General features: G+C 39.7%; 1 protein-coding gene across 1 annotated transcript; it reads right to left on the bottom strand.

The window, feature by feature from the left end:
* Nucleotides 1–770: 770 nt before the first annotated feature.
* On the bottom strand, nucleotides 771–16,415 carry FAM149A (family with sequence similarity 149, member A). The gene is made up of 13 exons (XM_010002507.1): nucleotides 16,237–16,415; nucleotides 13,880–13,990; nucleotides 12,065–12,197; nucleotides 10,483–10,625; nucleotides 8,080–8,205; nucleotides 7,752–7,928; nucleotides 6,585–6,775; nucleotides 5,000–5,142; nucleotides 3,658–3,761; nucleotides 3,229–3,459; nucleotides 2,773–2,893; nucleotides 1,890–2,030; nucleotides 771–884 (listed from the first exon to the last, which is right to left on the bottom strand). Exons 1-13 carry the CDS (start codon nucleotides 16,413–16,415, stop codon nucleotides 771–773), a joined length of 1,914 nt encoding a protein of 637 aa, XP_010000809.1.
* Between the last annotated feature and the right edge of the window lie 405 nt (nucleotides 16,416–16,820).

The following is a 16,820-nucleotide window of genomic DNA, read 5'->3' as shown; positions in this document are numbered from 1 at the left end:
TACTAATTCATACAGTAATATGCAATATTTTATAAGAAATCTCAAGAAGTTGGAATGGTCTTACTGACTCGTCAGCATGCAGATTCAATTGCTCAGGATCTACAAACGTTTATCCTGACAGGGAAAAATCATTTATTCCTGTATATAAAGTTTATCCTAGCAGCTCCCACAATAACTTATGAGCAGAACAAGGGAAGTAAAAGCAATTAATTAATTCCATCTCAAAAGAATTAAAGGAAGAAAAAGGGACAGACATTATTTAACACAGTAACTGCAATAAGCAGACAGTCTGAAAAATGGGAGAAATGTTAAAACAGGAGTTAAAGAGGAGATACTGCAAACTCCTGTTTAAAAATACAGATTTTATATATGACTGATATTTGGATAGACTAGACGATCCTTAACACTGAGGAAAAACAAAAAAGTGGGAACATGACTTCACAGTCTAAACATAACTTATTGCTTTTATAGGTAGAAAAAAATAATAGAATAAAAAAAATGCCTAAGCAAAAACAGAAAAAAAAGGAGAAATGTCTGAGAAGAAAGTGCAGCAACAGAAGCAGCATCTTGACTGCAGAGCAGATGCCCAACACTTTTATCTCAACCATTTATCTAATTCTGCTCTAAGTTTTAATCTAACCCCCGGTCAGACAACTTTAAAAGAAGGCAAGGTAGGCATCCTGAGGACTGCAAGACTCAGCAGAAACCAGCACACTACACATGTTATTTGTCACAGAAGCTACTAGCTGGCAAATTTAGCTCTTCAGTCTTCATTTAGTGCAGGGGGGTTCTGTTTCTTCATCAGATGGGTTAAGAAGCAATCTGATATCTCCTCCTTGAGGCTGGAGGATTTCTCTGAAAGGATCTGTAGTAATGCTGTGAGCCTAGAAAAGATAAAACATTGATTGTTTAACTGTGGCAGAATCAGAAAGACGGGGGTGGAATCCTTTTCCTTTCACATCATAACAACGAAAAGAAGCTTTGCAGGGTTCTTAACGGTCAGTCAGTGCTATCTCAGACCAAGTGAAAAAGAAACTTCAAAACCAAACTCAAAAGGTCCTTCCAAGCACTCCTGCTCTTTTATAGAATCATAGAATCCTAGAATCATCCTGGTTGGAAGGGACCTTGAAGATCAAGTACAACCATAACCTAAATCCTCCTACCGTAGCCTAATTTACCCGTTCAATGTTAAATTGTGTCACTAAGGGCTATATCTAGGTTTCTTTTAAATACTTCCAGGGATGGTGACTCCACCACGTCCCTAGGCAGCCTGTTCCACTGTCGAACAACTCTTTTGGTAAAGAAATTCTTTCTAATACTCAGTCTAAACCTCCCCTGGCACAGCTTCAGGACATTATGCTGACACGGCTCTCCCTGACTGTTTTGCTTCTCAACTGCACCATGGGTTAAGAGGCTTAGTTGGCCCTTCCAAGTAATTCTTTCTTTGCCTACCTATTAATAATCCTTGACCTGTTCCTCTGTTTATAAAATTCATGAGAGGCAGTGATCTCTTCTGAGATGTGTCTGTCTGTAAAAAGGAAAAACATACTATTAGATAGTATGATACACTTAACTACTGAAATGGTCTCATACAGTTTTTATGATGCAGTCCTACCAAGCTGCAAAGCTCCAAGCAATATGAAAACTGCACACTTCTAGCGCACAGACACCCTCAAAAGAGCCGTTTCATGCATTAGATGTGAAAAAAAATCACTTCCTCATACACTAGTCCTGCTTTTCAAGGTTCCACACCCTCTCAAAAGCTTTTTAACATTATGATCTCTACAGATAGTAGAGATCCCTGTACAACAGAAATCAGGAGACACAGTAAACGAGACCAAAAGTGGACTTGAGTGGAACCTTCTTCACTTTTCTGTGTCTCTACTTACACTGTAACGTATCCTGAATGTATGAGTTGTGTTGGGTCTTGAAAACTGATCATTAAAGACAATTCTTTCTCTGAGTGGCTGTTGCTCTGTACCACCAGACACTGCACTTGACACTCTGCTGTGGACATATCGCCCTCGACGCTGAGAGAATTAAGAGCATTGAAAGAATGCAGCCATTTAATTGGTTATAATAATATTTCTTCTATTGCCATGCAATAAAACCCCAGAAAAACAAACCCACAACAAAAAAGCAAGGTAAGAAAAATATGCTTTCACTAACGAAAAGCACCAATTCAAGGTAATTTAAGGGTACTTATGTTTTTAAAACAGATCTGATATTGTACCCTAATATTAGTGTAAAATTCCCAAAGGCTTATATTAATAAAAATAATGTGTCTCAATTCAAAATATTATTCAGCACAGGATCAAAACGCTGATTTGCTTTCATTTGGTAACATTACTTCCCAATCCTCCAAAAATAGTATCAGTAAGACTTATCTTTTTTGTCAGCCAGTATTCTTTTCTACTTCAGTCAGCATAATTTTCTACTTCTAATAATCCAGCATTAGTGAATAAAACAAGAAAAATAGTTATTTAAACCCAGGTGCATGTAAGTGCAAGGTTAGTATCTGGGTGGCTGGGTGTTGTTTTTTTTCCTAAATAGATTTTTGTTTTCAGAGGAAAGTCTTTCCATCACGATGACCTGAAGTTTTAAACTGGCTTCTGTTGCATTCCAATGGTATCCCAATGTAACACACATTAGCATGTTAAGACCATGTATTAAACACAAACACAAACTGTAAGACTGCTCATTTAAACCAGTGACACATTTACTTCCAAACAGCTTGAAGTTTTTCACCAGTACAAAAATGAACACACTTACAGAGCTCTGCTGCAACTGAGGCACTGAAAGATATTGTTCAACAGCCTCTGAGTTTATTGGTGGTAGCTTATTCTGGGTTGTAGATGCACAAGCAGAAGACAAACGATCTGAGTTGGCACGTCTACAGAATTTTAAAAGTTCCTGTTTTAGGAAAATTCATACCAGACTTCTTCACTGAAGTAATATGAAATTATTAAGCAGTACATTTCTTTACAGAACTCAGCTACAGAAAGTAACAGAACGCTATGCAGCGAAATAAATAAATAAATAAATAAATAAATAGACCTAATGCCTCTGCAGGAAAAATACCATTCTGCTTGCTTTCTTTTTCTCTCTGAATTCTAGAATCAGCAATAAATTTCAGGTTAGCGCTCATCAAGTATTTTGTAAAAGCCTTCCCTGGTGACATTTCAGTAAAATTTTGAGGAAAGCAAAGAATAAAATTTTTAAACTCACAATTTAGTCCCCCTAAGGATTTCATCATTGTACACATTAGGAGGTTTTGAGAAGAGTTGGTCAGAAGTGAGAGAAGGTAACCTACGATGGCTTGGTAGCTTCCTAGAAGATGTCAGCAGTACCCGAGATGTTGAGAGAACACTGTTATCAGAAATTCTCCCCAACCTAGTATGCAGCACTGAACTTGGAGCACTGGAGCCAATGCAATGCTGTTTGTCTTCTTGCTCATGCCTAAGAAAAAAGGAAAGAGAAAGAGATATGGAATGAGGATGAAGATGTCTTAACAGAGTATCTTTGCAACCTCTACAAATCGTCTCATTGGTTATACACACAAACGAGATGACTGCCTTCTTAATTGCAATACAGCTTTTTATACTAAATTACAAAATAATTATGCTGCATTTTGAAAATATCAATACCAACACCTACTGTATTTTTTCTGCTGTGGCAACAGGCCTCTTCTGAAGTGGCTTTGCTTGAATTGTCATCACACCATTCAAATCACTACAGAAGTTGCTGGAGAAACGGTGAACCTAGTAAAAGCAACAAATGTGTGTTAACCTTAAGGTGTTTCTGAAGGAATACCTCAAAAAGCCCACAGTTCATACATCTTTCACTTGTTCCTTAGAAAGTTTCTGTTGAAAGAGTTCAGTAGAATTCTCAGTGGTAGATGGAGCAAATTGTTGTTTTGCTTATATTTTAAACATACAAACAAAACGTGGGTAAACCAGTTATTAGAACTCTATTTGCAAGATAAGCTTCAGTTGAAGCTGGGGCTCAATTGTCCAAAATTTCAATCTTTGTTCAGCACAGCTCAGTCCAGAGGCACACAGCCAGGGCACTCCTTATCTAAGCACTTTACTTTTGGCTGCCATGACCACTACAGAACCAACCATGTCAATGGGGAGCACTGAGACTGCTGTGCAGTCTTTTCCGCATTTCTTATCTTGTTACCTGACTAGGATGGAAAAAGAGCAGATGGCAGAGCATGAAGTTGCTTGAATTGAGTAAGAAAGATTTAAAAAAAATGCAAAATCAACAACACACACACAAAAAAAAAAAACAACACCAAGCCAAAGCAAAAACCAAAACCCAAGCAAAAACCAAAACCCAAGCAAAAACCAAAACCCAAGCAAAAACCAAAACCCAAGCAAATTGGAAGGTAGTGACCAGAAAAGAAAAAATGTGCAGAAAAACCAGAGAACAGAGGGAGTAGGCAGCAAGCAGTACAGAAAAGGGCATTTTATCAATTCAACATGAGCTTCCGCAAAGACAGGTAAGGGCTAGTGCCAGCATGTTGGTGGATATAGCAGAGTCCCTTTTTATAAAAGACAAAGGAAATCAAAAGGAATGAGAGAGTTTGAAACTCACAGGATTGTGAGTAAAGCCCTTCGGGTTGTAACTTGACATCCCTGCAGTCCAGGGAAGAGACCCATCTGTTTTCTTAACTCTATCAGGAAGAAACAACTGGACCATAACAAAAGGAGAGAATACAGTCTAAAAAGTGTTTTTCTATAAACCAACTTAAATAATATCTTAGTGGTAAGCAGTGCCTTTGAGAAGCATCAAAGAACAAGTGATAGTAAACAAGAAATGCACATTTAATGAATCTTCATTTTAAATGAGATGGAATATTTTAAGTATACCTAATTGGTTTAAAAAGCAAAGTTAGAGTTAAATAAAATAAAAATAGCCTTTTTCTAGTTTCAACCAGGACTCCCTCCAAAGTTAGCAGAAAAAAACCCACCATTTGATAGGAAGCTATTTTTACCTGTGAGGAAACAAAAGATACACTTTGTGTTTCAGAACCTCTGGAAAGAGAAACAGTCCCAGCATCTGCAGTAATATGAACAACTGGCAAATGTGGTGGTTTTGTTGTAACAGCTTTCAGCTTTTCCACCTGTCTGCCACCGTCTGCACAACAAGAAAAAAAATAAATGTAAGAGGAAATAAGAGGGTTTTTTTTACACTTAACCAGCCACCATTTGTTGAGATTCTATGAATATTACACTTCACAATAAATAAAGATTTTCATATAGTTTTAGGCTTCCTGTAAAATCTACCATAAATTATGTTCTTCTGAAAGCATTCACATTTGTTTATACTTTCTCTGACACTGACAAACACACTGGTCTACACAGTAGAACTGTAGGGGCATGTTTCTTTAGGAAAATACTGTTGTAATGTTATTTAAAAATAAAATTTTTAAACATTATTGACTCTTACAAAATTTTTTCTAATTCTTTTTTTTAAAAAAAAAAGCAGAAACAACGTATGTATCCAGAAAAAAAAAGTCTCTTGATCCTACCTTTGTCTGATAGCAGCTACACACCGCTTCATTTTGCATATATACCACCACCTTATTTCTATTACAAACTCAAACTATTTTATATTCCTAGTTGAAATATTTTGTTTGGATATCTGTGTATCATAACTTTATGCCCTTCATAAAAGTGCACAACTATCATAAAATTGCTAAGCTATCCTCCCTAAACTATAATATTGAGCTGAACAATTCACCTGTGATGTCAAAATGCTTTTATATGTCAGCTGCACCTGAAATGTAAAGTTCTGATTCTGCAAGTATTCTGAAAAACTTTGTAATTTTTTACTTTGTTGTGGACTTACATTTGAAGTTGTGTGTACCCTACATTTGAGGTAATTTCCAAAACATTTGAGGTAATTTCCAAAACACACCATCAGTCATTATTCTGTTATTGTCCTTTTAGAACACACTGAAAGAACTGAAATCTCCCCTCAGCCTTTACAGATGACACATGCACACCAAACGGAATTCCACTTTTAGTTCACTTTCCTAGCTTTTGCTTCTCACTATTGTCCCTTAGAATATAAAAATACAAAATAAAGTAAAATTACATGCACTACCATTTATTCATCCTATAACGAACTCCCGCACTGCCAGTAAGGCTATCTCACTTTAACAATCTAACCAATAAAGCTCACACAATGAGGGCTTTGATTCCTAGGTTCCAGACTCAGTCCATGTTGTCAGTGACCTTCTGCTAACAGCATTAATTTGCATCCTGAGCCAGTGATTAAGATTTTTTTTAACACACTCTTCTCCAATGAAGCTCTTTCAGTCAGTATTCTTCCTTTTTTCACACCTCTCATATAAAACTCCCTGAAAATTAATAGCAATGTTTGCATTTTAGGTGTGTGTGAGTGCGCACACAGAGCAAGGCATTACTTCTCTTACAGAGCTTTTCTACCAACATGGTTATCTTAAGATAACCAGATTTCCCAAGCTTTGCTTAAAGGGGAAAAAGATATTAAAAAAAATTAATTACTCTTCTGAGTTGGAGTAAATAAAAATGGCATAATAAAATATTGAATACCTATGATACTAGTTTCCCAATTTTTTTTAATCAGTTCTTCCAATATTCCAATGATATTGCTCCAGATACAATCAAACACTTCAGAAGCCACAGCATCTTTGATACAAGCATTGGGAGAAACAGGGGGAAAGCCACGCTTACTCCTCTTCTCAGCCGGATGTATTTTTTTTTCTTGCCAACTCTCATCATCACTAACAAAGGAAGCAAATTCAAATTAATTCCCATGGGTTTTGACTTCTTTTTTCCCTCCTTCTAATACACCAAATGAGTGGAAACATACATATGGAAGAAAAGCCAATCATCAGATGTAGATTACAAAAAAATTCAACTTCAAATGTAGAGAGTACATATGGGAACAGAACCTATGGAATACATACAATGATTTATCTTTTCTTTTGCTGGCAGGTGAAAAATTAAAAACTCCAGCCAGGGCATTACAGCAAAGATTTGTAGCTCCAGAAGGAACAGCTGGGGTACTTAGTAATTTGAGAGTAAATCCTATGTTTTTTTACCAAAACAAAAGGGAAGTATTGTCTGTTGCATTTGGCAGGAGGATTATAATGTAGTTGCTGGAACATTCAACTGGCTCCCAGGAAACCTACGCTACACAGTCAAGACAACAACTGCATGACTCCTGTCATGCAGTTTGTATCCTGCACTTCTCCTCACAAAGTTGTTATACATTGCACAGAAAGTATTTAAGATGCATTAGAGCAGATAATGATAGCATACACAGTGTAATGACCCTAAAAACCAGTGGTCAAGGCATTCACTTGGGGAGAAGGGATTCCCTTCATTCTACACCCTGCCTCAACATTTCATTGATTATTTGATTATTGATTGTACTGGGGTTGGACTCCATCTTTGCAGGTCCCTTCAAACCCCTAATACTCTGTGATTCTTTGAATCTCCATGCTCAAGACACCTCAAAACAACTAGTGGTTAAGTTATATTCCTCTGACATGGGAGAAGTGAGTTTTGAACCACTAGAAAGACAACATACCTAATCTATCACATGCCCAATGAGTGCTCTGACAACTGTGCTACCAAACACAGGGAAAGAAATAGCTGTATTTTACACAAGGGAAACACAGTTTATGAACCCTGACTGGGTTCACTGATAATCTTTCATTATATTCTTCAAAAATACATGTATCTGCTATTTACAGCTCCTTGTTGTCAAAGGCAAAATATTCTTCTATTTTTCCATCCACATCGTAGATTTCTTCTTCCAGGAATAAATACATATATGAGTCAGAAGTAGAAATCTTAGTGGAACTTGAATCTAGTGCTTTATGTATTGGAGATGCTGTTGGGATCAGTTTAGAGCCTGAAATGCAGAGCCTGAAAAAGATCAACAAATGACAATTAAATATCCAAAGAAAGAAGAAAGTGCTTATTTATTTATAGTGAAATGTTTCAGTAATACAAATGGAATATTTTACATATTTCTGAAGAGGGAAGACCAAGAAGAAAACTTAAAAAAAAAACGTACTCTTTTATATTACTAGTACATTCACGGTGGCCAGGTAGACACTTAGTATCCACACAGGAGGCACTTCTGCTCTGAAAATGCTGAACGCCTTCGTCCTTTGGCAATAGGAGCTGCCTTCCCAGAACCCTGAATAAAAAGGAGAGAGTGAATGATATCTTAGATGGAAACCCATATGCAAATATCAACAATAAAAATACCTGCAAACAGTAGGCAACATGAAAGCAAGCCTTACATTTGCTCTGAAAAAAACAATTTATGGAGGGGCCAGGACCTTGTGTGATACATTAACATTGCCTAGTATTTAAGTAATTAAAGTTAAACTGATGTACGCAAGATGAGATTCTAGCTTAGAACTCTGAAGAGCAAATAGTAAATCTTGTTAGATTGTTCTAAAGACAGGTAAAGTAAACACTCTTCCTTTCTTATCAACCCCCCAAGAAATATTTAACAATGGATGCAGAAGACAAACAACATCTGGTATGACTTTACTTACTCAACTCCTGTATATAATGATTTGAGCAGAAGTCCTAATCCAAAATGTTTACATGGGTAGTGAAGGATAGAATTAAGCTCCGAAAATGCACAAAATCCAACATGCATAATGCAGAGGTAGAAAGAAAAGGTAAAAGCAACTCTATTTAAACATACACAAAACTACTCTAAAATAATTTCTCAACATAGTATAGGTAAATAGTAATCACTGCTTACTGAACTGGTTTTCACTAGAATTCACAAGGGATCTTGAATGAAATTGCCAATAGTGAAAGCAGCAACGTTCAGACTCACCTGAACACATTTTCCTGATACTACTTCCTATAGAACAACAGTTTATGCCACGTGAAGCTCTAAGCAATAGCCTTTATTTTTTGTTTTGTAAGCTAAGAACAAAAAGCTTTCCATTAAATAGATCTGATCTTTCTCTTATTGGTGACAGTTCTCATGTATGTTTATTCCTCCATACTTGTCACGGTTTGACTCAGGTCTGACAACAATGCTCTCAATCCCCCCTCCCCCCAACCCAGGTAGGGAAGGAGAGAGAGAAAAAGAGAGAGACTTAGCTGGATTGAAAACTAAACTACACAGCTTTAATTAAAACACTAATGAATGATACAAGAAAATATATACAATTATATACAGATATATTCAGGTATGGGCAAAAAACCTCTCGCCTCCCCCCACCCCAGCAACTCCCACAGCACTTCCCTGAACTGGGAAGAGTCCCGAGGAATCCCGGAGCTGCTGCTGGAAAAGAGCAGAGAGTTATGGGGGTCACGAGAGATCAAGCCTGAGGATCGACGGTGATGGATGAACAGAGTCCTCCCTGGATGCCGGCCATGGACGGAAGAGAAGGGAGAAAAAGAAGGAAGGAAGTTGTCTTCTGTGATCTCTGACCTTCCTCTGAGCTTACGTAGATATATGGAATGGAATATCTTTGGCCAATTTTGCTGTCTGTCTAACTCAGCCTCCTACGGGGGGGTCACAGATCTCCCCATAGTGTCTGAGCCGGCAGAGTGCAGGTGCGGCCTTGAAGCCTCAGTAGTTAGAAAAACATTCCACTGTCTTATCAGCCTAGCAGAACACACTGTTGCTAGCTACAAGAAAGCTTACTGAAGGAAAAAAAAAATCAGCAAAAAGAAAAATTGGCTTCATCCTGGCTCAAACCAGGACAATACTGAGCTAAGTATTCATGTATCGACATAGCTGTTTTACAAATAAAAATTTTAAAAATATATTTTAAAAAAGGACAGTCAGGGAGCAATTTGAAGCACAACTCTCAGATGACATCCCAGAGTCAACATAAACTGAGTTTTAAGTTTTAAGCTTTAAGCTTAATAATGTAAATAACTTATCTTTTTCTTTATAAACCACAGGATGTACCATATCCATCTGTGCCAAATGACAGATAACTTGCAAATTTCTTCAGTTTACTTTCAACCTCTTGGACTTGTTTAGTACTGCAGGCTTTAGATTTTAATCAGAAAATCTAAATCTGCAGTTAAATCAGGAATCACTCACTCAGAAAAGAAATTCCACCTAGTGAAAATACAGTAAAATGCCCTAATATTTTTAATTAATTACACAGCACAAAAAACCCCATCTCCCATCTTATGCATGTTCTATTAACTTCTACAATATTTTTAAAAGGCAATGCATAGTTTCATACTGCTACAATATCTTTGTCTGTAATCATTGCATTAAGCAACATAAAGAGCATTAGCTGCTAGCACACCACCACTCATACTTACTGCATCACTATGGCACAGCTCAGTCCCAGAGATACAGATTTCAACGCAAAGGCGTTCCTGATGCCATACATCCAGAGCAATTCACATGAGGATACTCCAGAAATTTAAATTAGAGGGATAACTGGTTAAAACTAGTACCAGTAAGAAATGTCCTTACCTTAGATGAGGAAATTGTTCAACCCAGTCTGCACATTCTGCCTGCAGGCTCTGAGTTTGGGAGGTCACTTTTCCTTCAAACAGCATTTCATCAATCTCCCAAAATAACTGATGCACTCTCTGTGTGTTGGCTTTATCAAATTCCTACATATTATAAAATTAATAGCTGTTAGCATACCTATTTCTATTGAAAAAAACCCACAACATTTAAAGAACAGGACAACTTGAACCAATTTGGTTGAGCATCTCAGAATGGATCTTCAGACTACCTACTCTGGAGACAGTTTATACACTGCAGTGGGAAAAAACACAAACAGGTAACTGACCCGAGCAAGGTGATTTAGCAAAAATGAGTAAGCTGTCTAGGATCAGACAACAGAAAACACCAGTTACAAGGTGCCTGGACTCCTGGTTCCCTCCCTGCTCCAGAAAGATGGAAGCGTGCGCATCACATCTCTGCGACCCACATCACCAAAGCACTCTGCTCTTTTGAGCAGTACTTTTCCTTTCCAAGTAAAAACAAGCTAAGAGGGTCAAGAGGGGGCACCTTCCTTCTGCATGATATGGAGGTGGTTAGGAAACAACCCTCAGTGTGAGAAAAGGCCTTTCACACCTCCTCACTGAAGCTACAACTTAGTACAAGCAGAGTGTAGAGGCACATGAAGGCAGCAGGGAAGAGCCTGACTTTATCCAGTGATGCAGAAACAAGCACACGGCTGAGGGTTCCTCGACTGAGACACTGTTCATAATTAAATCAGGCCACTTGTATCAGACACTTGGAAACAAAGGAAAAAGTCATACTACTCAGGGTCCCAATTACATCTGTTCATTTGTTCATGAGTGCCTCAACCACTTCAGCACCCAGAAGGGATCACACTGAAAAGGAATAGGAAAATAACTCTCACACAGGTTACCATATGATCCAGGGTTAGGCTTTCTCCTGGAGGGATGGAAGTGACCAAAGGGCTCAGTACCCTAAAGATTAGGATATTGTGCAAAAGGTATGGCAGAACTACCACTAGCAGCCATGGATGGCTTTTTAAAATCAAAGTGACAGTGACCACAATGCTTTTAGATTTATTCAATACCGTCAGCCTGTGCCACGTGTGCTTGAAAGATCAGCCTCCATAATGGGCTTAACCTCTTTCTGCATCATCTACAAAACAGAACTGAGCCTAGGCAAGAGCTAAATATCTACTCAGACTGGGATATTTGCATGCATGTTCATTAATGTACTTTATGACTCAAAACACTGAGAATAGTTCAACTGAGGCACTGTCTGCCTTATGCAGTATTTGAACACTTATTTCATCACTCTTTTGGACTCAGAAAACTAAACCTACCTTCTTGGGTAAAACTGGTTTGTTCTTCCCAAATTTAATAATTTCAGATTTTTATTAAATTTCTCAGCTGCACTGATATCAACTTGCAAACAGAACTAATTTTTAAGATATTCATTTAGGCTACAATAAATGAAAAAATTAACTTCTTCAGGCCATGTACTGCACTTCCATTTTCTGAAAAAAATTAATCTGTTGTACAATATTTATCTAAAGTGCACTGCAAAAGTTTCAGTGACATACATCATCCCTCCAGGAATAAACTGAACTTCTTTCAGTAGACAAACCAGTAGTATAGCTGTTTATTCCAGACCAAGAACTATTCAACTCTGTGGGTGTTGTACGACCACTAGATGAAAGTGATGAAAGCATTTCACTGTGAAAAGAAGACAAATTAAAATGAACACAATGGGGTTTTTTTGTATAAACATTTTAAAAATAACACAGCTGACCACATAAATCAACAGTGATACATAGTCCTGTTGGATGCAAGGTTTTCATAACATCATAGAATATTAGGGATTAGAAGGAACATCTGGAGATCATAGAGTCCAACCCCCCTACCAGAGCATGACCACCTAGCGCAGATCACCCAGAAAGGCATCCAGACAGGTCTTGGAAGTCTCCAAGGAAGGAGCCTCCACAATCTCTCTGAGCAGCCTGTTCCAGTGCTCCATAACCCTTACAGTAAAGAAGTTTTTCCTTAGGTTGATGTGGAACTTCCTGTGTTCCATTTTGTGTCCATTGTTCCTTGTCCTATCACAGGGCATGACTGAAAAGAGATTGGCCCTTCCTCCTTGACACGCACCCTTCAGGTATTTGTAAACATTAATAAGATCCCCTCTGTGACCTCTCCAGACTAAACAGCCCCAGGTCTCTTAGCCTTTCCTTATAAGACAGATGTTCCAGTCCTTTAATCATCCTTCTAGCCCACCACTGGACTCCCTCAAGGTAAATCCCTGTCCCTCTTGAACTGAGGAGCCCAGAATTGAACACAATACTCCAGATGTGGTCTCACTAGGGTAGAGTAGAGGGGGAGAAGAACCTCCCTCAGCCTGCTGGACACACTCTTCTCAATGCACCACAAGATACCATTGGCCTTCTTGGCCACAGAGGCATGTTGCTGTTCCATGGGTAACCTGTTGTCCACCAGCACTCTAAGGTCCTTTCCCACAGAGCTACTTTGTAGCAGGTCAACTAATCTGTATATGCATTGTGTTTTCAGGACATGCTGTTAAGAGTCAACGTGAAGAGTTCCAAATGTATATTTTAAGTAGAGTGCAGTGAGTACATACTCCATTTTGTACCACTTACTAGCTTAAAGGCAATTCTTTACACAGCATTATGCTTTTATATATATATGTGTGTGTGTGTGTATCATTGCAAATCTAGAACGTATCCACACATGTATACCAAGTATTTCCAGCTCTAACAATAATTTTATTTTCACCAGTTCAGCTAACGAGCACATCAAAACCATCCAATAAACATAACATAAACCTTCTTAAATCCTATTAGAAGCTATCACAAGAAAATTGTGCAAAACCGAGCATAACATCTCTACAAATGTTTCTAACAGCACTGAGTTACCTATCTGTACACAGTGTCTTTTATGCTGTTACATCTGGTGCACCTTAAACCCTGAGCTCTGGGATTCCATCTCTCAGAAAGCTGTAGTGGGTTCCTGCCAGCTCCCACACACACACAATGCAGCTAAGGCAAAGGCAGGCCAGGGAAATCCTATCCTGTGCCAACTGGAATGAAACTTCTTTATAGTTACCTGACCTGTCACGCTGGTGAACATAATTTGTGTTTAACCATGAAGTCAGACTTCCCTTCCAGACACACTATGCTCTAAAAATATGCAAATCCATAACACTAACCAGGAGTGAAGTGCAAACCCTGTAAACAATGGGTTAGGTCAATTTATAGCCTGCATTAGTTGTCATCCGTGGGAATAACTAGAAGCATGACTAATGAAAATGAATACTAATCTTGAAATATCTATTTAAGCCAAGAGTCTGTTAATGAAGCAGTATTTCAGAAGTGACCACATACCAAGTATAATTGTCAATGGCTTCCTGCACATTTTTCTCAAAAACTGCTGGAAGAGACTCTCTGCTTTTTCCAGAAGGGCACCGATTTGTGGAACCTCTGAACAGTCCCTTCCTATAAAAAGAGAAACACATTATTCCATAATATGAAATAAGGTTAACTCACACCTCCACTGGTGTTCAATCATTAACATAGAGTCCATTTTCTCTGATGGCTCTCTGCATAAAAATAAGCTTCAGATACAGCGCCAAGCAAAGAGTGATCTTTACTTTAACTACAAACTCTCATTTTGGCTGGTTTGAATGAACCGAGATATTAGTACATCTGGAAACATGGACATACTCTCAATACAGTTAAAGGTCACAAAGCATCTCTTCATTCAGTACCAAAGACTCCTTAACACTGTCCTAAAAACCAAGCCACAAACTTTCTAATATTATGCTATTTCAGTGTAAGATATGCTAGAACTTTTCTGTTTTCCCATATACCTGATCATGTACAAATTTTAAAACATCTCTTACAAAACACACAGATGAATATTAACAGTAAGGCACAGGAATGCTTTCACTTTTATTACTAGTCTTAAAATCGTATATTTTAATGAAGATGGGACTTTAAAAAAAAACAACACAAACAACAAAAACTGTTCATAATCATACATTTCCATAATCCCACTAAGTTCTGTCATTAATATGTTAAACCCACCTCTAAAGAACATATACAGATGTGTCAAAGCATTCCTCAGAAACACTTTTACAACAACAGATTATTTAATATGTGGAAGTTCCTATTTTCATCCCATATCATTTCAGATCTTAACTGCGAAGAGATGCATGATTGTATCAAAGTACACTTGTGAATGAGTAACTGCAAAGCAACAGCTCACAGTTCAAGAATTGTATTGATTTCTTTAGCCAAGAACTGTAAACTGGCCTTGCAGCAGGTTTGCTTGATGTCTTCCTATCCTTTCTGATATTTACCTTGCCTTCATACAAAGGTGCGTACATCAAAATCTAACTCCCCACTCAAACAGACCATATCACTCATCCTACTCCTACATCTCGGCTAATAAGCCACCAAAAAAAAATAGAAGTTTAAACTTCTCATCAAGGAAAACCCTGAACTGCAAATTCTTGGAAGCTAATACAACAGCCGTGGAAAGCATCTCTATGAGTTTGCTTTAAATTTCCTCCCTCTCCCCTAGGTTATCTGCTTTTTGCCAATATCAAAACCGAGAGACCCTATGGAAAGTGGCACAGACTAGTCCCAGGAAAACCTCGCTTTGTCATAACACCAGAATTTATCTCCCAGGCAATAATGGTGAACTCACAGGCCATCTTCTACATGGAAAGCTGGTTCCTTTTGTTACGTACATACCCCTCTGCCATTTCATTTGCCATGTTACTGTCCAGGCAGCCTTTTAAGGTCCTTCTCATTTATTTTTTCATAGCCGACCCTTGTCCTTAGTATTTTTCCACAACCTAATACTGCCTTCTCACTTCACTGCTCACCCCTTGACCTGGTCAACTACCTTGAATTGCCCCAGACAGATCCCTGTGAAACACCACTGGAGAAAGAAAGCACTGTTTCCCACTGTAGTTATTTGCCCGTGCAAGAACTCTTTTCTCTTGTATTCCATCTGTCTCAATGACTTGACAGACTTTTGGAAACCTAAGCTAACAACACTGATTCGATCCCCAATACCTATAAAGGCCACCTGACTTCTCAAAGAACCCCAGGTGGGTTTGGTTGTTGGTTTTTTTGCTGTTGTTTGGGTGAGGGTTTTTTGTGGTTTTGAAGGAAACCTGAACCTCTAAACATGAAACCCCACCCCCCAAAAAAATAAAACAACAAAACAACAACAAAAAAAACCCCAATACCCAAACACACAAACAACAATAAAATTGCACAGACTCTATATGCAACAAAGCATATGCATTATCTTTAATGGCATAATATATGACGTGAAATGGAGCAACATGTTTCCCACATCATGCCACTGTATGCTGTGGGACTACTCCTCCTGACTCCTTGGGCCACATGCCATGAGAAGATAAGACATTTAATTGCGGTGAAATAAGAGGACAGGCGGAGCCCCTCCCAGCACCTCCATAGCACTGCGCTGGCGGGGGAGCGGCAGGGACCGCCTGCAGCATCAGCTCCCGGCTGCTCTCCAGCCCTACCACAAGTCCCTGCCGTCGCAGACATTAAATGCTGCCGATACAAAACAGTAACCCTGTCCGCCGACACCCGCCGGTGCCCCAGCCGCCGCGGGAGGCTCGGCTGGCCAGCCCGACCAACCTCTGCGGGCTGTCGGTCCCCGCAGCCAGCCCAGACCCGGCCCGGCCGCGCACACTCACCCCACCACGCAGAGCCCCCGGCCGCTGCAGCCGCCCCGCGCCCCGCGCATCTGGGGCGCTGCGGGGCGAGGGCTGAGGTTCGCGGCCCCCGGGCGGGCCCTCGCACCGCCTCCCAGCGCTGCAGGGCGGCGAGGAGGAGCTGAAGGCCCCGCCGTGCTCTCCCCGCCTCGCCTCCCCATCAGCGCCCGGGCGGCTCTGCGGGCGCGACCCCCGGGGCGCAGCGACGGGCGCTGCCCCGCCGCCCACGCACGGGGTCCCGCCTCTGAGGGCGGCCGGAAAACTAAGCGTCCTCAGCCTGAACGGGAGAAATGCACACCTCCCCCGCCTCTTGCCTCCGAACACGCAGCCGAAAAAGGCGCAATTTGGGGCCCTTCCGCCCACAGAGGTTTTCCCTCGCCTTTATAGATCATAAGAATAGTGACGCGGTGCTGGACAATGGAGTAAGACTTTTCCTTCTTAATCAATAAGAGTTCCCCTCTGAACTATCCCTGCACAAATCATCGATCTCCCGGAGCAGCAGCGACAGGGCAGAGTGCAGGCTGTCAGCTGCAGATTTACACTAGACCAGCCATCTCCAGCCACAG

Source organism: Chaetura pelagica, unplaced genomic scaffold (assembly GCF_000747805.2).
Source record: "Chaetura pelagica isolate M959 unplaced genomic scaffold, ChaPel_1.0 scaffold67, whole genome shotgun sequence".
NCBI lineage: Eukaryota > Metazoa > Chordata > Aves > Apodiformes > Apodidae > Chaetura > Chaetura pelagica.
This window is presented reverse-complemented; position numbering and strand designations above follow the sequence as displayed.

Coding starts and splice junctions, on each gene's coding strand:
- FAM149A (XM_010002507.1), bottom strand. CDS start 16,415: ATGGGGAGGCGAGGCGGGGAGAGCACGGCGGGGCCTTCAGCTCCTCCT. Junction 12,198..13,879: donor GCCATTGACAATTATACTTG/GTATGTGGTCAC, acceptor TTCTTTTCACAG/TGAAATGCTTTCATCACTTT. Junction 2,894..3,228: donor ATCCTTAGGGGGACTAAATT/GTGAGTTTAAAA, acceptor AAAATTCTGTAG/ACGTGCCAACTCAGATCGTT.